The following is a 22,596-nucleotide window of genomic DNA, read 5'->3' as shown; positions in this document are numbered from 1 at the left end:
GGCACACCTGTGGCGCTGCCTTTAATGAGGAAGTTTGGAAACGTTTTAATTAGCAGGCAGCCGCACGGCATGACCTCAATTAACCTCACCTAACGACGCTGCTCCCAAATTACCAGCCCTGCTCCCCTTCCTTAGCCCCGCCCCCAGCTCGTAGACCACGCCCACAAACAGTTAGACCACGCCTCCTCCGCCTTATAGACCACGCCCCTTTCTATCGTTCCCCGCCTTATGCTCCACCCCCCTACGCCTTCCTCTCGCGCATGCGCGAACCCGCCTTGTTGACGCGGTGAAGCGCGCTCCCGGGGAGGCGTGGCCAGGCGGCGGGCGCGGGGCCGCGCTCGGTACTTGGGGAGCGCTCCGGAGTGGGGCCCGCGGCCGTGGCTCGCAGGTGAGTGAGGGGTGCGAGGTGGGCGCTGTGCGTTTCAGCTCCGCTCGGGTTCGGGAGCTTCGGGAGGACTTGGGGGTCGCGGGGCCTGCGCGCCGCCCCTAGGACGGGGCTGGGGGGCTCCGTGCGGCAGGGTTCACCCGGCTGCCTTCTTCCGGGCGTTGTGGTACGGCCGCGGGGTCCTTGCTTCCTCCTCTCGGCCCTCGCAGCCCGTTGCTGTTGGTTGCGCTGCGGTCTGTAAATGGGACGGCGGAGTCCCGCGGTTGTTTGTGGGATGCAGGCGGTAGAAGTAGGGCTGTGGGTCGCGGGTACCTCGCTGATCTCTTCTCCTTCACTAAAATTCAGGCCGAGCTCTGCTGTTGTTAAGCCCTATTAAGGACTTTTCGTCTCCGTGTAAGAAGTGCGGTGTTAACTTGTCGCCCTGCATTCCGTGTGTAATTCTGCACATCAGCTCTGCCTGGCGAGGGTCTCGTTATCCTGAATGCTCCGAGTGTTAATGAGGCTGATGCTGGCTTGGACCTGCCAAGAAACTCTGCGCCAGGAATGCCTCCTGGCTCATAGAAATGCAGCCCGGGGACTGAGGGATGGTGGCACCGAGCAGCGTTCCTTCTTTTGTCAATGAGCTGTGCGAAGAGACAGCGCTGGTGGGAACTTCCAGGGCTTTGCTGGTTGTGTGGCGAAGCCTGTTCTGCAGTGCCACTTAGCACAGAAATGCACCGCCGTGCTGATAGTAAAAGTTTGGGCAGCAACTTGGGCTAAATGAGGCTGCTTCTCATCTCTTTGATTCCGTGTTTTTCAAAATTGTGCTTCTAAACATTTCCCTTTGCTTCTGAAGTTCAAAGCCGCCAGCGCAAATCAGCGTGCTGCTGGGCTTCAAAGGAGCAGCTCTGTTTCTAGGGAGCATTGGATTGCCACCAGGTGACAAAAAAGAATTGCAGTGGCTTTTCACAAGTCAGGTTTTGGTTTTATTCCGCTTGTTCTGTTAAAGGCTCACCAAACTGCAAATCATGTGAGGCTGTGGTTCTGCTGTATCCAGCAGGAAGGGCTCTGGTGCTTGCGTGTGGGTTGGATATAGGGAACCAACCCCATGGGCATGGAGTACAGCTTTGATTTCCTTGCCCCTGGATTCTGGTAACCTTAAGGATGATTTCTGTTTTGCATCAAGTGCCTTTTAAAAAAAAAAAAAAAAGCAAACCTGCTGCAAGCTGTCTCATGTTTAGTGCATCTCAGTATAATATATTTGTAGCTGTTCTTTGATAGTGGAGATCAAGCTGCCTTGACCTAAAGGCATAACCTCTGCTTTTGGAATTGGCAGTTCCAGCAGCATTACACCAAGGGCTCTTAGCATGGTCCAGCTACTAGAAAGGGGTGATTAATCGATGTTACAAATACCACTTGCTGGTGGAGACTCCAAATGAATTTGCAATGTGTTCTGCCAGAAGTGCTTCTACTAGTGTTACTGTATCACCTCCACCAGCACTACAAGCAAAAAGTGTCTAAAATGCTCTTTTTCATTGTCCTCGTTGAAGTTGCTGTGATTCTTAGCATGTGGCTTTTTTTTTTTTCTTTACTCTCTCACATCTGTGCTGGCAAAACTTAGAGGTACTGCAATGTGGTGTGATTGAACAAATGGAGCCATTTGTTCTAAGCACCAGCTGCCTCTGAGAGAGGCTTCAGTGTGTGCCCATTGCTCTGTTTCGATGGCATGAAACTTTTTTAATGACTTCTAATAGCTTAGGAAAGCTGACTTCGATGGCCTCAGGCTAAGTTCACATGGGTAGATGCCTTTATCACAACTGTGGCGTCGTGTTTATGGCTGTCAGTGTGAGTGGGAGGTAGGTAAGAGCTTAAATAGATGGGGCAATGTGTTCTGCTTTCCTTTCAGGGTTATATGCTTTGAGCTCTAAATTCCCACAGCTGTATTTCTATTAGTTCTATACAATAGCTTGTGAGCTGGGACAGAGCTTGGCAGATCCCCTTGACTTATGTATAAGACTCATTAAAAGAAAATCCAAAAGAGTTCCCATGGTCAGTACCTTAGAATTTGGTATATATGCCTATTTTGAGAAGGACTTTTAAAACAGTGTGTGTTAATTTATTTTGCAAAATGCAGCAGTGATGGATTTGTGTTGTTAGTCAATGGTTTTGCTTTAAACTCACTGCAGGGAATGTCTTTTTGTTTCCATTTGTGGAAACAGTGCTTCATTGTAAATCCTAATGATGCTGGTCATATGATTTCTTGGGGCTTTTGTTTTAAGATGTTTGTAATTGATGCAGCTGCTTAGTGGTGTATTCCATCGTTGTGAAATACATGAGATTTACTTGGCAGTGCCAATGTGCTTACCATTTTAAAGCCATTCTGCTTAGTTTTAGTAGGAAATATTTACACTGTAAGAATACTTACATACAGGTGAAGGTAGAGCTTAAGACTATCAGCCCTACCAGGTGCTGCACACCTACTTGAATGTATGGATCACATGCTCTGCATTTCTTTCTGAGGGACCCCAGTGCCTGGGTTTGATGCACGCTGGATGCTCTGGGCAGGACACACATGCTGAGATTTTCCTGCAGGTGTGGATAGGGCCAGAAACAGAACTGGCTCTCAGTCATCAAGGTAGTGAGGCTTTTTACCCGTAGGATTGGACTCCTTTGTTTGGCTCCTTCTTCCCTCTGGTGTATGTGCCTGTTTGTCCTGTCTGTCTGAAGTCTCTTCGTTTGGATGAAGGTGGAAGTTAAACTCCTTTAGGTTAGAGACCTTCTCCATGTCCAGGATGTCCAATCTCATTTATAGAACTCCTGTCAACACAAGGCTGTCTTGCCCATATCTTGTGGTTGAATGCAGGGATGGGATGTACCTGCTCCAGCTCTGAGGGTTTAGAAGTCATTGTTTTAAGTTACTGCATTGCTCAGCATCTCAATCTGCTGGTCTCTTTGAATGTACAGTTTTGTCTTTGCAGTGAAGGAATTTTGTTCTTGGTGAGAAAAACAAACAGAAAGGCAAGTTCATTGGTCTGTAGCAGTGGGAAACTGCAGACCTTGCTTTAGCAAGATGACAAATGAAAACTGTGATACACAGTAAACAAGCTTGACTTCACAGAATCACAGAGTGGCCAGGGTTGGAAGGGACCTCAAGGATCATGAAGCTCCAACCCCCTGCCACATGCAGGGTCACCAACCTCCACATTTAATACCAACCCAGGCTGCCCAGGGCCCCATCCAACCTGGCCTTGAACACCTCCAGGGATGGATGGGGCATCCGCAGCCTCTCTGGGCAGCTGTTCCAGCACCTCTGGTCAACAGCAAGCTGTTGTTGCGAGGAAGGTTATGTTTCACATCACAAGAACAAAGAATAGAATTTTTGGGGTATATGGGAACTTTGGTTCTTTTGAGAGAGTGACCTTATCTGATAATGCTAATGTGAGATATCCAGCAATATGGCAAGGTGAAGATCTGAGCTATCCAGCAGGCTTCTGCCATACTGGCATGACATCCAATGCTCTGAAGTGGAAAATCTGTTTCTGTTGAATGTTTTATTCCTATATGTTGACATAATTCCATAAGAAAATGCCAAATCTTATTTTCTTTCATTTCTTTATCCACGAATCCTTTAAAAGCCGATCAGTGGAGTTACCTTTAGTGCTGCTTATCTCCTGGGAAGTGAAACCCACTCAGTGGTGGTGTGCTCAGGTTCTCAGCCTGTGGCTGCACCTTCCTGCTGCTCTCACAAGTCGAGGCAGGAATGATGTGAGGGGAGGCAGATCCCTCTCCTCCCAATGCACACAGAAGGATGCGATCCTCATGCTTCAAACATCTCATGCTTTCAGGGCACCTTTTAGATCTTCTCCAGCTAGTTTGCCTGCACGGGAGCTGGGTGAGCCACACAAATATCTTACTGGAGGCTTGAGTTGGAATGAGAGTGTGAATTCTGCACTGAAATAAAGCACCCAAATGCTGGGCTGTGTCCTTCTCACAGACATTGGCAGTCTCCTGGAGCAAGCCGTGGGAAGGTGGGCTGCTCTTTTGCCTTGTGGACTCGAGCACCTCAGTGCCCAGCTTTCTTGTAGCTCTGCTGTTACAACACAGGCACGGTTCTGGGCAAGCTTATGCTGCCCACAGATTTTGAATAGAACAGAGGAAGTGAGTAGCACATCTGTTATTTAAAGAAAGCCACGAGTGGCACTGGAATCCTACACACTCTGGCACATGGTCTGTGTATTTTTATAGCCGGTTATCTGCTGAGGGGGCCGGAGTTGTAGAAGTCGTTAATAGTTCGTTCCTCCCCGGTCAACTTTCTGTTTGTTGCTTGTGAATAACTTCTGTAGCAGCAATTGGAAGTTACAAAACACCATCACATGTTAATAATGCAGTTTTGTGCTTATGTTGAAAGGTCATGTGCTTATGTTGGTCAGAAAATAATGCAACCACCTTTGCTTTCCTCAGTGTTGAATTTGTAATTTAGCAGTGATAAAAAATCCGAAATGAAAATTGAGCTGGGCTGTTGTGCCCAACGTTCTAAGTTTATTTGTTTACAGTATTAAATAGGGTGAATTTCCATGAGGGGCCCATGTGAGATGTTTCGTGTGAACTGAAGACATGGGAAACTTTGGGTTTAACAGTTGAGCTATGAGAGGACTGAAGGCTAAACACACACAAGTCAGCAATATCTGATTTGCTGGACTGCCCAAGCTGCATTGCCTTTGCTCCCTCAGTGGCTATGCAAATAGAGCATCCTCTGGAGGGTACTTGCACTTGTTGTGGGGGAGTAATGGTAAGTGTGCAGGTGTTCACTGACTCTTCTTCATTACACATGGGCAGTGTGAACCACTGACATCTCTAATGATAGGAGGGCTACTTTGGAGTGTTTGGTAATCCAAGTGGGTCTTGCCACCATATCTACCCTAGAGATTGTCTTTCATGGCCAAACCAGGAGTTTCATCATTTAAAGGAGAGCTGTAATGAGATAAGGGTGATATCTGCTGTCTCAGAGTTGATGTGTTGTCAACTCAACCAGTTATCGTAGTGATGTTGGTCAGTGAGTCTGTCCTGAATCTTTGCAGATAGGCTAATCTTGGTCAGGAGTGCTTTAATAACTTGAAGTAAGGCTGAATTAATGGAAGAGTTTGCAATGAGGCTCTACTTTGGTACAACTCCACAGCATCTCCTTTTGCAAATGACAGTGATCCCAAGGTGTTCAGGCTTCCCACTGTGATGCCTTGCTTTTTGTTAATGAAGTGTTCTTGCAGAGCTATGAATCTGATAGCAGGCTTTCTAGAAGCTCACGCTACTTTTGATTGATAAATTCTAGGCTTTAATACACTTTCCTAAGAAAATGTTTTAATTACTAACAAAAGCTGTGCTTTGTGGCTTTTGAGGAGTACCTCTAATTTAGGATGTTACTCTTTTCTTTTTTCTCTTGTAAAATAGATGCTACTATTTAAAGCCAAATGGACCAAGACCTTGAATTCTCCGCTTTGCGTCACAAAACAAGGGCAGTTTCTGTTCTTAAATCTTACTATGCTTACCATAAACTTTCACCTGTTATTTTTGTAAGCCTTGTGGGGGGGATGGACACGGGGGAATAATGAAGGAATTAGCATCACAGGCAATATCTTACTAAGCGTGTAGTCTAACTTTAGTATAGGATGGTATCACTTTTGTGCTTGTAGCCCTAAGGCAACCTGATTTTTGTCTGTCTTCAAGGACAGAGGCTTGTGAGCAGTGTTAATACACAGGGCTCTGGGAGTTGGGTGAGAGCCTTTCCTTGGAAAAGGCTGAGCAAATAGAAGCAAGACTTGTCGTCCTTTTCAAGTGAGATCCTTGGATAGTGATGATCGTGCGGAGAGCTGTGGTTTCTTTTGGGGTGCCATTAGGGATATCGTGTCTTGGTTTGCTCTTGGATGTCATTCCCAGGTTTGGAAGAGGCAAATGTTTTGTTAAGGGGGCTATTAACCTTGCCTCTAGCAGCTGAGACAATTGTGTGAGCTCTTCTGTGGCATGACAGCCAAAATAAGCTGGGGTGGTTTGAATAGCTCAAATAATCAGCCTTTGTATCAGTTGATCCTAAGTAAATAGGTTAGAAAGTACTTAAGGGCAGCTCAGCTGGAGGCCTTCTGGCAGAGCAGTGACAAGCAGCTGAGGGTGATGAGCACCTCTAGGGCACAGATGTGTCCAGGAGGAGATCCAAATCCAGAACAGAGGTTCAGAAGCTAAAAGTGTGCTCCACAGGCAGAGACGAGGGTAAAAAGTGAGATATAGGCATGGCTTATTGGGGTGCAGGGTGATAACCAAGGTGCTCTTATTGTGCTGCCAGGCTGGGGATGGTGCAGGGTATGTTGTTGGGTTCTGTGCTGCTCTGTCCTGTCTTCCCTGCACGCCCCCAAAAGAATCAACACTATGGTTCCAGTCAGCTCCCTTTAGAAGTTTAGATTGTCTATTCATTAGTAAAATTAATAGTAGGAGGGAGTAAGCCCAGAAAATGACTGCGAGAGAAGAGTTTGCGTGGCAGCACTTCATGTTCCTGAATCAAGAATGAATAATGGTGGAGAAAGGAATGGGGAGGAGGAAGAAAGGAGTGGGCTGGAGGGGAAAAACGCTATCTTTGTATTGACTTCATTGTCTCAGTGCCATCCCAGATGTGTCTAACAAGTCTGATGTTGTTCTAGTTTTTCATTGCTGAAGGCTTTTCATAAAGGCCTCCACTGTAATGCTTGTGTGTGTCATTGGAGCAGCCTGACACTGCTTTGCATAGATGGAGATTTATATGGGCTACTCAGGCGGGGTGGTGGGAAGCCTGGATCATGTGCCCAGTTCTTAGAGGGCTTCTTGCCAGCAGAAGTCTACTTTCTGATTGCTTCTTCCTGGCTTTCTTCACCAAAATGAACCATAATACAGACTTTGTCATTCCTGGCACATGAATATTTATTCAGATCTGGAATGTGAGTCTTTGTGACTGCTGTACATAGATGGGTATCTATAAAAGGTAAAGCAACTTGATGCGTTTAAAGGAGTATCAACAGGAAGAGCACTTAATGAAATGACTGCAGTAATGTATCTGACCTTCAGGTAACTCCTCTGTTTTGGTTAAGTTTGGTTAAACTGTTGTCTAACAGACTGTTCACTATTATTTTTTGTTAGTTTCACTGTTTAGCTTAGGTAGATGCATAACTTCATTTCACATCGGGAAGGGCTCTTGTCCTTGGAGAAAATATCCCTATCCTTTCACTGAACTGTAGAAGTGCCAGTAATATATTGGTGCTAGCTGATGCTTTAATTTTATTTTCTGAGAGGAAACACTGGAAGCAGAAGCAGGCAGCACTGCTACCAGTGTTTCCACACTTTGCATTGGAAAGAATTAAGGAAAGGCTGCCGTTGCAAATGACAGTGTTACTGAGTGCTCTCTGCACGTAGGGGTGCCTGGCTGCTTTCCCTTGGCAGTTGCTGCGCTGGCTTTGTGGTGTCACAAAGAAAAGCAGTGTCTCCTCTCCTCTTCTGCTCTCCAGTTGTTCCTTCCGCACAGAAAGATGACTTTCAAATGGCTGTGAAACCTTTCACTGTAACTTTATCCTGTTTCAGCTCAGTTGTAACTTGTAGTGTTTTTGTAAGCCCAGCCAGATAGCTTCCTGCTGTGACAGCAACTGTGAGCTGAATTTATAAAAGCGTGCTTGGTTTAGTGGCATGATGCAAGCATTACTTCTGCTAGGACTTCCATACCTCCTGGGGCTTCTGTGCATTCAGTGGTTTATATAAAATGGTGGCTCTGCTTCTGATCTAGAGACTAACAATTTTCAATTTTAATTGAAAATTGGCTCTGACATTTGCCTTCAACAATACTATTGTATTTGACTTGTACTGGGAGCTGTTGTCTTGCAGAATTGTATATGAGAGATTCTGTATACATGGAAGAAGAGCAGGGCATGACAGTAGCAAGTTAGATCAACTTTCCCTGCAGGCAAGAGCAGGGGCCGTCCAATTTTCCACTCACAGTGGAGACAGCTCAAAACACTGCAGAAACCAATAGTTAGCTCTGTTGGAGATGCTGTACCTTGCAGTTCTTTAAAATAACATTTACAATGAAAAATAGTGTGCAAACGTGTGACAATTCTTTTTTCTCTTCCTGAACCTTATTCTAGATGTCAAAATTAACCTGGACTACTTGGGAATGGCGAAACATAGCCCTGGGATCCTGCCTTGAACAGTAAGAAAGTTGAGATGCTTTGTCTATGCAACTAATTTGATTTAAATGGCTAAACCCCAGTGAAAGTGTTCCTGTTCAATTAACATAACTAGGCAGTGTATTGTATGGCTTGGGGGAGGTGTGCTTCCAGCTTCTTGTGCAGTGAAGGAGCACTACAATGCATCAGGGATGGGGTTGGTAAGGGAGGGCTCTGGAGCTGGGAGGGCTGCTATGGGTGCTGCTTCATGAGATGGAAGGTGGTGGCTGTAATGCTCCACTGTCATGCAATACCATAAAGACAAATGAGTTTGAAATGTGATTAGATTTATTAACAGAGGGGGAAAGTGAATTATGGAGTGGTGAAAACTGCATTCTGAATGCAGTTGGAATGAGAGAGACCCTAAAACACCAGCTCATGAAGGCTGTCAACAGTGCTGCGCTGTGTTAATTGTTACCTGCACTGCTTGGGAGCTGCCTGCTGTTCAACAAGTAGCTTGGTTCAGCAGCTTTTTGGTCTGGCCTTTCGTATCTGACTTCTGCAAGGTGTTTTCCTTGCATGAAGCATACAGTAGGAGTTGGTTACCAGGCTTCTGTATCTGAGAAGGCAAGTACCTTTTAAGATCATCTGGAGTGCTGATCAAAATTGTCAGATATTTCTGTGATGTTGGTAGTATAAAACTTTCCATTCTGAAGGATAAGTAAGTAAACGTTTCTGTGTACATCATGCTCTATATTCTTTGTCTTCCTCTGTTGCAATAGGCATCCCTAAATTGATGCATAGAAAATTATTCTGCTGGATTTTTCCCTGTACAAAACAGATGATTTATGAGGGACTGTGTGGGTGAGAAGCATGCTTGTGAAGTGTAAATTTCAGCTGAGTTTGGTGCTGTTGACACTATCAGCCAGCCTTCACAGGGACAGAAATTAGAAGGCTTTGATGTTGTTGAATATCATGAATTGGTTGTAATCAATTGGAAATAAGCACTCCTTCTATCTTAACTCTTCATAGCAGTTTAAATGCCAAACATGCTCAAAATGAATTTTCAAAAGAAAAGTATTTCACTTTCTCTTGTAGAACTCTTTGACCGCAACAGTTTTATTTCTTTCCTGAGCAGTTCTTACATAAGGATTTCAAAAGCTGGTTAATACAGTTGAAATGCCGGGCAGTCTTAATATCTTGAAAATTCCAGAAATCTCCTTTGGTAAAATTCTGCAATTGCTAAATTGTAACTTTGGATCTAATTGTGTAGATTAGCTCATCTGTCAGAACAATTGATAGATGCAAAGCTGTTTAGCTCTTTGTATGTGCAAAGCTGTGTGTGCAGCACAAGGAGGCATTGTTAGAGCTGGCTGCCCTCAGCCTTTGCAGAAGCTTGTCCTCTGTAGCTGAAAAGGGCAAATAATGGTCTGTGTAGTGGGGTTGAGAAGAGTTTTAAGGGTGGAAATGATTCTCGTACCTCTGGCTCTTCCTTTGGGATGGTTACTGGGGCTGGAAGAGCTGGATTGGTGTTGTGCTGCTGTGCAAGGTCCTTGTATTTGGGAAGTGATGAACGTTCTGTTTCTAGGACAAGTAGCTTTAGAAATCTACGTTTCCAGTGTTAATCCTGCAGTGTTAGAAGTATCTGTATGGTACTTAATAAGTAACATTTTTATCTCAATTCTCATATCATAGGCTTATGATAAGCCAGTGAGTGTGCTGTGTTGTGCTGTGGGTATCCCTGTGCCCTGGTATTGCCTGAGTTATGTCAGTTCAATGGCTCTCTTCTTGAGGTGTGCTCAAAATAATGTTAAGCCAAGGGGAAACTGATGCCTTTGAGTTGATCTGCAGCTTGATGTCCTGTCCTGGAATGGCTTTGGTTGGAAGGGACCACAAGGGCCATCTCATTCCAGTGCCATCTAGTCCTTACTTTCTGCTTCTCCCATTAATAGCACTCCAGAATTAATAAGCTTCCAGGCAATGATTGAAATCGTGCTGACTAATGTTGTCCTAAAGCGTTTTTCCCAGGCCTTTATTTGCATATGTAGATAACTTCACGGATGTGGATTAGATGAAGCCTGCAGGTAAAGGATGTGGCTGAATAAAGCAACAACAGGTGGGAAGGCTCAGTTGAGGGCGAACTGATTCCAAGGTGCTTTGTCACACAGGGACTTGAGTGGCTGCTCAAGGATTTCATTTCTCGGTGAAGCGAGTGGCTCTGATAGTCTGCTATGCAATATAGCAGAGGAGATTTAATGTAGCAAAGAAAGCTTTTACAAAAGAAAAATAAGGGAATATGTTCCAATGTTCTGAGCCTTTTTACTTCTGTTGTCAGAGATGTACTGGCTGATTGAAAAGCTTCTTGAACTGGAAGGCTTCAGAGTACTGAAATTGTGCCTGTGTTACTAGGAGGCTTTGCAGGGTCTGAACTCCTCTTACAACCAGTTGTTTTCAGTCTGTAGTGAAAGTGCCTTTTGGATTAACCCTTCCTGAGCAGTAAATCTGTGGCCAAATGTGGAGAATGGAACTGCTGAAAAAAGAGGAGCCACCCATGTAGGTTACAAGCTGGTAACTGTGGTCTCAGGGCTTTTTGGAAGGTTAAAAACCCCTCTGGTCATCATCATCATGAGCTTTTCACAATGGTGTACCTTGGTCAACTGTGATTAATAACTTCAGTTGGATGCTCTGTAGACTCCTGTGAGAGGACTACATTCTTTTTCCTTGAAAATGTTTGTGTACACTTGCAATTTGTAGATGGAGAACACTAATGATCAACTTGTTAATTATTGATTATCAGGTGGTATGTGATATATGTTAATGCCACACGAGTAGTGGAACTCTGGTACCTGTTACTGTGAAAGCTCCCTAAATGAAGCTGTTCTACATCCTACCTTAAAATAACAGAAATATATGCTTAGAAGGGCACTATATATTTAGGGAGAGTCTCTTAAATGGTCGATAACTTGGAGATTAAAGTCGTTCTAAGGGCACAGTTCAATCTCAGATGGAATCAGCGGCTGCTAAAAGGTGCAGTGCTGCTTTCTTTGTCTGCTCCTTGCCCAGCTGCTGAGGGTGTGCATGGGAGGTGCTGCTGGTGCCAGGTGAGTGGAACCAGCTTGCTCATCTGATGGGAAGCAGTTATTTGCATTGGGCAGTGGTTTTCTGTGAACTGTGCAGTTGGTTGACATGTTACATTTGGTGCCAATTGAGTGAGTAGTTAAGTCAGACTAAGTTTGTGGAACTACATCCTTAATTAGTGTTCCCAAGCTAGAGTTCAGCCACTTGCTCACTGTTAGTTTAATTGTCCGGTGTTTTCAGCAGTTCTGTTCTGTTGTGGTTGTATGGACTGCAGTTCTGCTGTAGGTCAGGCTAAATCAGAGCATCTCCTGGCTCTACAACTTCTGAACATCATTTGAAACCAACTTACTGTAAAGCCTCAGGCTAGAGGTCAGATCTTAAGAAACACGTCAAGCATATTTTTCATGTTCATTCCATGCTTTGTATGCTCATGTTTGTCCATTGAGAATGTGTGGCCTTTTGCATGTCATGGCTTCTTACACTGTGCTTTTGGTGCATTCTTTGACATGCCTTGCATCACTCATTCTGCCTCTGAAGAGCTGGTTGCTGAAGGAAGCCACCCACAGAAGCCTCATTTATCAGCTTGGAAAATTTCAGAGCCTTCTAGCAGGTATTGGAATGCATGCATGAAAATTGAACCATTTCACAGGGTGTCTGCCACATGTGCACTGATGTGTGAGCAGAGCAGCACATGGTGTGGTTTTCTTGAGTGTGGTCAGCATTAGAAGTAGCTGAATTTGGCTGTGAAGCGCTCATCAATTTCACATGGGTCTTAACCACACCACTCCTGAAAGTTGTATCCTAAACTCACGCTGAAGGTTGTTAACAACAAATGTAATGGGTTATGTAGGAGGTAATTATTCATAAATATGTACATTTGTGTATCTGAAAGAATGATGGCAGAATGTGTGGTTTTTGCTCAAGGAAAAAAATATGGAGAAGCAGCAAAATGAGCAGCAGCACCAGCAAAGCAGCACAGAGCAGAAATGTGAGGCAACTGTGCAGCAGGGAGGGCTTCAGCTGCCAGCTCTTGTTGGGGAGCACTTAATGCCAGTGATCATTTTTTCCTTTCTGTGCTCACAGAGTAGCTGTCAGGTTGCGAGGAGAGGTGTGAATTCCTCCTGTTTGCATCAGGTGAGGAGGATCAATGGTGAGGATGCACGGGTGATAGCAGCTCTGTTGTTGAAGTTGAAAACAAGCCTTTGAACCATTTGAATTTCTGTGATAATGAGGATGGCAATTAGAGGCAGCTTTCAGTTATCAATTTCAGCACCTGTGTGCATCAGCTTTCCCACCCTGCACTGTGCTGTTCTCCTCTGTAATCTTGAGCTTTCTGTAGTGTGAAGGAAGACAATGCGTGACATTCGGTCTGATTTTCTGTTGCATGCCAGCCAAACAGCTCCAACCAAGGAGCTGCTTCTGTTCTCTCAGCAGTTCATTAAGAAAAAGCCCCACATTCAAAAGCAAGAATTCAGCTTTCACCTCACGATGTAGCTGGCTTGGCATCCTCTCACCAGCAGAGCAGTAGGAGCAGATCACTCTGCTCACATCTCACCCCAAAGAAACCTGTGGATGAGGAGATGTGCAGGGGTGTCACTGGCAAAGTCAGCCTGGCTCTTGGTTTGAATTCAGGTGACAGGTTTGAGGCCAGTTGGGCAAACTAGTGACTGAGCAGTTTGGTGCTCTGTAGTATTTAGCTCCTCCTGGAAGAAGGGAGAACCTGTATATTCAGGAATTCAGGTTAAGTTTTATCAGGCACACTGCAAGATTGCTGTGCGCTATTTGTGTGCATTTTGTACATTGTACATTTTCTGTGCATTTTGCTCCAAAACCAACTTCAACAAAGTTGCAGCTTAGCTGACTTGGAGTAACCTATCTAGGGAAAGGTGGGAAAAGGAAGGATGGAAACAGTTACCTTCCATTTTTAATTTGTAATGGAAAGGTCATATATATATATATTTTTTCCTCATCTTCAGTCAATCTAGAGTGAGCATGGCAGTTAATTCACACAGATAAGCAGTGCTGTTGAAGGCCACGTCAAGAGGATGTTGCTTTGGCCTCACAGAGGAGGTGTGTGGAAACTTGTATAGCTATATATACAAAACCATCTGTATATTTGCCCAGGATGAGGCCAACCTCATTTACTCAGGGTTAATTTAGTCCTAACCTGTCTTATGATGGAGAGGTAGAATCATGTCCTATTTACTGAGTAGGCATGTTTAGTAGAGGAAAACCTGGATTTGGTTTGGACCAAGGATGTCCCCAGGTACAGGGACACCAGGAGCCAAGAGGCACCTTATTCTACCAGCTGTTCTCCTGTTGGTGGATGGGAGCAGCTGAGCTCAGTGCTTTTAAGCATTCTGGCGGGTGCTCACTCTTATGGTACATTTAAAGGTGTAGGGCACACATTGAATTCATAATTCATGCTTACAAATATTATGTGCAAGTGTCTTCTGCCTCATGTCTCTGATTTGCTTTAGCAAAAGCCTCTTTTTGATGAATTCCTATTCTAGCATCTCCTAAGCTTGCTCTTTGGACTCAGAATTTTGGTTGTGACGGCACAGAGCACTTGGGAGAGAATGATCTGCAGAATTTTTTTTAATTATATGTCAACTGCCCTGTTTCAAATCTTGATGTAGGTTTACTGTTTTGTGGGTGTATCTAACAATGCTCATTTACTTTTGAGTGCTAAAGGTGGTAAGAAATTCCTTCTTGGGGCTGGGAAGGAGTCGTGAGTTGTTTCAAAGCACTCAGTTCCTACAGCTACGACTTCTCTTACTGCTCACTTATGCCTAACAATGTGAAATTTACAGAAGACTGAAAATCAAATTGTGGCTTGTCTGTGGGCACGGCAGAGCTTAGATTTTGTAATGCTTACTGCTCAAGGATGTCAGCACATTTAAATATTACAGCTTTATCACTGTATCCTCAATTGGAAGTGAGTTCATAGACTTACAGATAGGCTGCAGCCTTTCATTCTGATTAATAGCTGTAAGATATTGTACCCATGAGACATTAAAAAACCAACTAACGAGGCTGTCACTCTTTGATCAACTATATTAGATCTCAAAAGTGGAACTCATTAAATTTGCACAGAAGAGGCCAAAATTTTAAAGTGATTGTCTTGTACATAAACCATTTGAGCAGCATCTCACCCTTGAAATAGTGGCTTTAATGTGTTGCAGCTTCCATTTTAGCACGTGTTCATGGGATAGGCAGGCTGAGGAACAACTGGGTTAAACCAGGAGATTATTTGAAAAATCTAGGGCATGTGCTCTCTCGGTTCACTTGATTAGTTTTCATAATTCACCCTTTTCTTTTTTTTCCTGCAGCAAGGAACAGTATCATACATGCAAGCAGGGATGTTTTCTGCTTCTCTCTGTAATTGTACTGTAGGAAGTTAAATGGGAAAGAAGTCATATGGTGTGTGATTGTTTAGTGTAAATCTTGGTTTGTTTTGTGAAAATGCATGGGGTCTGAGCAGCAAAATGCTCTTTATGGATGTTTGTCTGTGACTTTCTGCTTTAATGCTGTTCTGTTTGACTGCAGGTGCATGAAGAACTGAGGAGATAGTTCTGCTCATCAGAGATGATGTGGAGAGACACTTTGTGAGTAACAAATGGGGTTCCTAAATATAAATATGGGATTATTTCCTTCCTGCTTTAGGGTAACTGCTGCCTGTCTGGAGTTCTCATTTGGTTTTGAAAGCTGTGACTATCGAGCCTTTGTGGGAAGCATAGGCAAAAGCTCAATGTCCAAATGATGAGCTGGAGGACTGAGCAGTAGAATCCGAATGGTTTCATAAATGATTAACTGTCATACTTAACTTTGCTATAATGATCAGCCTACCAAAGGCTTTTGCCGTTGGCCATTGAATGTGCTGTAGATATTGGTAAGAATCTCTGTTATGTGCTCTGTGGGAGCCCTTAGCAGGGTTAGCAAAGTGCTTTGGGAATTGTTTCTACCATGCGTAGGGCACTGCCTGTTTAATATGACTTGGTTATCAATGCTTTATTGTCCTTGTCTAATTTTGGTTGGCAGTCTGATATGTTTCATCCAAAGAAGATGGAGCAGAAGCAGTCTATAAGAGCTTTCTTGGAAGCTTACAGTTTGTTTGCTACAGTATAGCAGTGTTCTGATAGCATGAAAATGTGCCCAAAATGTGATAGGAAAGGAAGAACCTCTGATAAAATCACACCTGGATAAGAACTCTCTTGCCTGATTTCCGGTGACAGTCGAGAATTAAAAAATATTTCAGGATTTTCTGTGGTAGTCTTCAGGCTTTTTAAGTATAACATGAGTAATGTGGTCTTGAGTGGTTTCTTTTGAACCGTAAGCTTTTATATTCTGGATCTACTCCTTTTTTCAGATGATGATTATATAGGGGAATGGTGCATCTGTGGACGACTTCAGTGCTTTTCATGGCACTGAATAGTTAAAATTCAAGTTAGAAGATAGCTGTTACTACAGATACCTTGAATTTTTCTTTTCAATTATATTATTATTGCTATACAACAGGAGGTTTTAATTTGGGGGGGGGAGTCTGCTTTTATTATAATGGGATAGTAATACATTAAGCTCCTAGGCAGAAATCAGCTTGGATTCTTACATGCACCTTTTTTTAATCTAAATCTAAGAAAGGTTTCTGGGCTTCCTTCATTCTGCAGCACTTTGCATAATCCTCATTAAACTACAAAATGGTGGTGGTGAGGAATTAATGGTTCATTTCCTTGTTCTAGGATGTGAGATGCATCAAATACAAACAGTAGCTGGTTTTCTGTCTTACTTTCAGTCAAGAGAAATTCTGCCTGAAGATAGTACTAACTGCCTGTCATCTGCCTCTTGGCTTCTTCCAGGTTATGCTTCCCATTTCAGGAAGGTTGCTGGAAGATTTGGAAGGCTGTAGGAGGATTTGTTGCCAGACCTGACAAGGTGCTGGCTCCTTTATGTAGCAGCAGGAGAAATGCTTGTGCTGATCCACTTGACTTACCCGGGAGGCAGTGTGACTTCTGGCCAAAGTCCTTGATGGCTTTGTCAGTGTTGGCTGCAAGCAGTAATAATATGGGATCATAGAATCACAGAATGGTTTGGGTTGGAAGGGACCTTTAGGATCACGTAGTTCCAATCCCCTGCTATAGCAGGGACACCTCCCTCTAGCCCATGTTGCTCACAGCCCCATCTGTTCAGCCTGCTCTTGAGCCCTGCCATGGAGGGAGCATTCACAGCCTCTCTGGGTGACCTGTGCCTGTGTCTCCCCACCCTCATAGTAAGGAATTCCTTCCTAATATCTGGTCTAAATCTACTCTCTTCCAGTTTAAAACTTTCTCCTCTTGTCCTGAAATACTACTTTTTAATATTATTTCTAACAGTAATAATAATTTTGATCTGTATTACTCTCTGTGATGCCCTTTGCTGATGCTGGAGCAACAGATCTCAAGAGGTATGGCACTTGTTCTCACTGGTCTCACGTTCAGGTGAGGACTCATGGGGTCCCTTGGTTAGGTACCCTGGGCAGAGCTTGTTCCTGCAGCCCTCTGACTGCTCCTTTCAGCCTCAGTGTTCTCCTGGCAGCCCTACACATGACCTGGTAAGGCAGGTAGCAGCTGCTCAGGCTCTGCTGCTTCCTTAGGCGTGTGTAATCCTGTGGTGGGTGATGCTGTTCTTAAGGCTGCCTGTGCTTATGTCCTCCAAACCTCATCACAGCTATCCCTGCTGCTTAGCTTAGTACTTAGAGTGAGGGGGTATGACTGAAGACTTGGTTTGGTGCATAATCTCTTTTCAACTTTCTGTATTCCCCCGTGTCAAAAGAAATTGTCTGTGACTCTTTACATTTAAACAATAAAAAAAATAAAGAAGTCAAAGAAGCTTTTAAGGTTCTATGTGGCTTTCTAGCAAGTTTAAATATGAGGGAGAGGAGTAGAGGTTGTGCAGTGGTCAGATCTGTACAGGCCTTTGAGCAATCTATTTGAAGTGCTTTAGACAGGTACAGTTTTATTTGCTCTCCCACTGGATATTGCTGCACAGAGCTCTGAAAACTGCTGTTAAGAAATCCAGTACTTGATATTTTCCTTGTTATCAGGTTAATAACATTGGAGCTTGATCAGTGTAAGTGCAGTGTGGGTTCCAAATATCAGCCTTCATCCCTTAAATGAAGTGTTTCCTTAGTGATGCCATTATTACTGATTGAACAGCAGTTCTTTTTAGTTTCTTATTTTGTAGGATGTTGATTATATTTCAGTGTGGTGATTTTCAGAGAAGGCTCTAGGCAAATACACAGCAGTTACCTTGTAGGTAGTTTGTGGTAGTGGTTGGTTTGTACAGCTGGTTGTGGCTAAGGACTTTTTAGCTGCATAGTAGTCAGCTTTTCACAGCCTTCAGCATATGGTTGGGTCAGGTGGTACTCTGATATTTAAGAGTGGATGAGGCTTACAGCCAGTGACATCCACAGTGAGCAGTGTTTCTGGATCTGCTGACTCTTCTATGTCAGCATTAGTAGCTGCAGTAAGAGGTGATGAATAGCTGGTTAGTTTCATTAATTCTTACTTGAATGCTGCAAGGTTGAATTTAGTAAGATTTATTGAGAGAACTTTTGAATAGTTGAGATCTTGTTGCAGGCTGGAGGTGCAGGTACTGGCTTCTTTTCTCAATTCTGTTCATTCATAACCTTGGCTTTAACCTCTGTGCAACAGTGAGTGATGCTTACAGCTTTATGAAGTTTATGGGATGTATAAGGGGATTTGCTATTTCCTTGTTACTGATGTTTCTATTGTAAATATTACCATTCATTTTTCATCAGGATTCTGTTTTAAACCAGGATTTCTGGTTTGAAGTGGGGAATGTTCCACCTTTGAATGCTCAAGCAGCAAGCTTTCAAGGGCTTAAAACACATACTGCAACATCAGTTAAAATGTCAATTTGATAATAAAGTGTACAGAAAGTTTTTAGCAGTATTGAGTTCTATGTTAACCTCAAAAATTAATTCATAAATATTTTGGATAACATTTAACTTCAAATTGTATTAAAAAATCTTTGACCAAAGTCCCGCAATGCACACCCCTTTACTATGTTGTTTTTGCTCTTTGAGCCTGGCAGGCTGAAGGAGGGTGCCTTGTTCTACTTGACATCTCTCTGTGGCTGAGGAGGTCTCATTTGTACAATGGTAACAGGTACTTGAGCTGTGCCCTTGGTAATCAGTAGCTCAGGGCTGTATGTGACAAGCTGGGCACTGAAGGGATGTGCTCCCTCTGTGCTGTTCCATTTCATGGGGAATGGACTGATATGTTCCTTTCCCTGATCTCAGTAATGATGCAAACCTCTGTGCACTTAAAATAACTGACAGTCAGCACCTGGGTTCTTACTGTGATTTCTTTTTTTTCCCCACTGCTAGTGAGAAAATGGGATCTGAATGTTGTTCTGTTGCCTAAGTGGAAATAAAAAAGATTCTTCTTTTACTTGTATCATATTTGCTAGATATTCTGTTGTGTGCTTTTGTTTGCTTTGCTTTGAAAGTGTCTCACCTAATCAAACTAGGGGATTCTGTTTCACCAGCAGTGATTTTAATATAGGTGCTGAGCTAGCTGGGATGTGCTGAAATCATGGTGATGGAGGACTTGCACTGGAGAAGGGTGAGATGTGAGTCTTTTATAGAACACAGTGTTCAATCTGTAAAGACTTGAATGTTTTACCAACACTTCTAAATCACTTTAATATTTTGTGGCCAGCTGAGAAGCTTGATAACATTTTGAGTCATCTTGCTGTAAATGAGAATTAAAACTTGTTTCATTATGCAAATCCAGGCATGAAACAGCTGTCTGGCTGACTTGTAAGTCAAGAGAGTATTTCATTTACAGCAGTGCTTTGACACACCTCGCTTGTAAAAACTTTTTGCTACTTCCATCTCAGCGAGTTGAGTTGTCTTTGCACAGTGCCCTGATGTGCTGTCGCACAGCTGCTTGTAGGAGCAGAGGAGCATCGGGTCCCTGTCCTGTTTGTGATGTGCACAGGATGTGAAGTGCTGGAGAGGAGCTCTTTGCCTTTTCTCTGGTTGAAGCTGTCAGCTGCAGTCATAGCAGCCAGGCCCGAAGTGATGGGTTAAATTCAAGGGTGTGAGTCTGAAGGTTTTGTTGTCTTCAATTCATTAGCTCAAGTTCTGAAGCCTGAGACTGCCCAGTGTGGGTTGTCTGAAGCAGAGATCTGTTAGGGCACAGCTGACGAGTGCTTAGCACCAAAATAATCCTGCTTTAGCTCAGGAGCACAGAAGCATGATTGTGCTCCTTTAAGGGCTGTGCACAGGCTGAAATTGCTGAATGGTTTCGAGATTAGTCTTAATGCTGTCAAACCTATATAAAGGCTGTTCTTTTTCCATGTAACAACTCTAGGGGCTTCTTTCGCTGCCTGTACAACATCTTTAATGGTTGCAGTTGATATGCTGTGCACTAGCTTGTGTGCAGATGTCTTCCTGGGCCATTGTAGGACGCATTTTAAGGTGATGCAAGGAGAAGGCAGTAGATCTTCTGGAGCTTTGTAATATGCACACTGGTACTATTTCATTCTCTGTTCTTCTGCATGTTGGAGTGTATTTTTACAAGCTAAATGTTTATACGTTGCTTTAGTAATATTCTTGTCTGCTATAGAAACATGTTTCTCTGTAGAATGGTTTACATAAAACAAGAATTACTTGCACTGACTTTAAATATGATGTTTTATGGAGTTCTGCGCAGTGGATCCTGTTCTATTAAACAGCTTCACTTCCTTCTTAGTATATGCTGTATACCTGAAATGGTGCTGTCTGTAAATGATGGTATTTCAGGAAGTTTGAGCTGACCAGCATCTGTTTCTGAATTGTAATGAACTCCCACAGGCTGTGTGAGGCCTTTTTTTGTTTATTTTTTTTTTTTTCAGAGCTAGTATCTTCCTTTTGTTTTAGACCTTGGACAGTTTCACACAACTTGGTTTAAACAATGATCACTTGCTTTGACTTCAAGGAGCCTAAACTGAACAGCCTTGGAGAAAATACACTGGCTTTTCTGTTATAGCAGCAGCTTTGTAATATCTCTGCAGTGGGAAATGCAGCTCAATCTCTGTGTTGCAGAAGCCCTCTTTAGGCAATAGATTGTTTGCATACTCATCTGACCAGTGCTGCTGGTGTACAAATGTAAGTCCAAACAGCTTTCATCTAAAACTCTTAAACTCAGTGGAAAATAAGAGGGAATGCAGGTGGGGGGGGATGTATAGCAAGTCAAACTGAATGGCTCAGAAGAAATAGTCACTGCAACTGATGTCTGGTGCTGTGTGTCATATTTATGGTTGTTTTGAAGGAGGAATTATCACTGCTTTTTTTTTTTTTTTTTGAGGCACCTTTGTGTATAATGATCACATGAAAGAAACCAGAGTTGCTTGTTGGACAGTTTGCCAAAGGTTGATCTAATTAAGGGGAACAAATGTTGCAAATACAGCAAAGCTGAGCCCTTAAGGTCATTAAAAAGCAGCTTTTCGAGCTTGATGTGGTGAGAGAAGCAGGAGTACTGGGTGAATGCATTGCAGTAAATAATGTGGTTGAAGGGATGAGGCAGGAAGATGTTTCAGTAGAGTCTCAAAGGCTTCAGAAAACGAGTTTGCCTGAAATTAGAAATATTTCTGTGAAAGTTGAATTTTATTGGGGTAAACGAGGGAATATAGGTTACATCTTGAAGAGGCTGTACGAATGCTTCTGAAAGAGTTACCCACTGGACAGCAGCTCCTTCTGCAGACACATTAGTAGAAGTTGGCTTTTTCTGCCCATCCTAATGGGTTTGATGGTATGAACTGGTAAGTCACTTAAGACACAGAATGCATTGAAGAGTCTTGCTTGTATGAATCAGTTTATTCTGAGAAACAGCACCTCTTCATGTTTCCTGTAAGTTCACTCCCTTGCCAAGGGAAAAGTTCTTGCAAACAAATGCTTTTCCCTATCCCCCCATCTTGCAAACAAATTACCAAAACTGCTCATCCCTAATGATACAGTACTGCAGACAGATGAAAAGCCTAAATGCAGACTATCCAAAGACTCCAAGTAATATATGGGTAGAGAAGAACATCCAGAATGCTTATTTTAATCCAAGTGTTGTCACATTCACCTAAGGCTTTATAATATTAAAAGTCTGAGGACCCAGTTTCAGCTTTGAATTTCATCTTCATCTTTGATGCTTCCTGGCAAGGAAAACTTTTAAACTGAGACAGGGGAGGTTTAGGTTGGACATTAGGAGGAAGTTTTTCATACAGAGGGTGGTGAAACATTGAAACAGGTTGCCCAAGGAGGCTGTGGATGCCCCATCCCTGGAAGCATTCAAAGCCAGGCTGATGTGGCTCTGGGCAGCCTGGTCTGCTGGTTGGTGACCCTGCACAGAGCAGGGGGTTGAAACTGGATGAGCATTGTGGGCCTTTTCAACCCAGGCCATTCTATGATCCTGTGCTTGGAGACGAGGTGACAGGTTAGCTCCTTGGGAGAGCAGGCTGCTTTGTACTGTTCTCAGTACTGTATGAACTGTTTTTGCTGAAAGTACAAGATGGGGAACTTGTCCAACTGGTGACTTTGTTAGCGGTGTAACATAATGACATGCTGATTGCCATTTTCCCTTCTGTTTTCATATCTGTGTCTTCTGTCGCTTGGATGGATATACATTTGTTCAAACTCATCTTCTCATGGCAACTGTTGGGTGGGTGTAGGATGAATAATTGTTTTCCTGCACAGTTCAGTGTTTGTTGGAATGCATCAAATTTCGAGAGGCTTTATCCAAAGCATCTTCATGCTTTGTGATAAGGTGGTTCAGTGACCAAAATCTAAAATAGTCTGCTCAAATTGCATCTATAGCATTTTCCCTTTGGGGAAGAATAGAACTTTTCCTGCACTCTTTCTCTACTGTGACCTTGTATTTAAACTGCATGTCATTTCTGGGTACACACTGGCATGGTTATTAAACTGATAATGCACAGAAACTTGGAAAA

The 22,596-nt window shown here is 43.4% G+C and overlaps 1 protein-coding gene across 4 annotated transcripts in view; it reads left to right on the top strand.

Annotated features, from left to right (window-relative positions):
• The first annotated feature begins 311 nt into the window (after positions 1 to 311).
• KLHL13 (kelch like family member 13) overlaps positions 312 to 22,596 on the top strand; it is a 67,258-nt gene continuing 44,973 nt past the window's right edge. The window contains exons 1-4 of one of the 4 annotated variants that reach the window (XM_042876653.1): positions 312 to 388; positions 8,515 to 8,579; positions 12,151 to 12,223; positions 15,163 to 15,221. In XM_042876653.1, coding sequence (XP_042732587.1) covers positions 15,202 to 15,221 — 20 coding nt within the window. In that variant the 5' untranslated portion in view covers positions 312 to 388; positions 8,515 to 8,579; positions 12,151 to 12,223; positions 15,163 to 15,201. Of the gene's footprint in view, positions 389 to 7,347; positions 7,448 to 8,514; positions 8,580 to 12,150; positions 12,224 to 15,162; positions 15,222 to 22,596 lie in introns of those variants that run through there. The other 3 variants (XM_042876652.1, XM_042876654.1, XM_042876655.1) reach the window with 3 other exon arrangements.

This window comes from Lagopus leucura, unplaced genomic scaffold (assembly GCF_019238085.1).
Source record: "Lagopus leucura isolate 7727_CA_CO unplaced genomic scaffold, USGS_WTPT01 Super-Scaffold_100016, whole genome shotgun sequence".
In the NCBI taxonomy this organism is placed as follows: Eukaryota; Metazoa; Chordata; class Aves; order Galliformes; family Phasianidae; genus Lagopus; species Lagopus leucura.
This window is presented reverse-complemented; position numbering and strand designations above follow the sequence as displayed.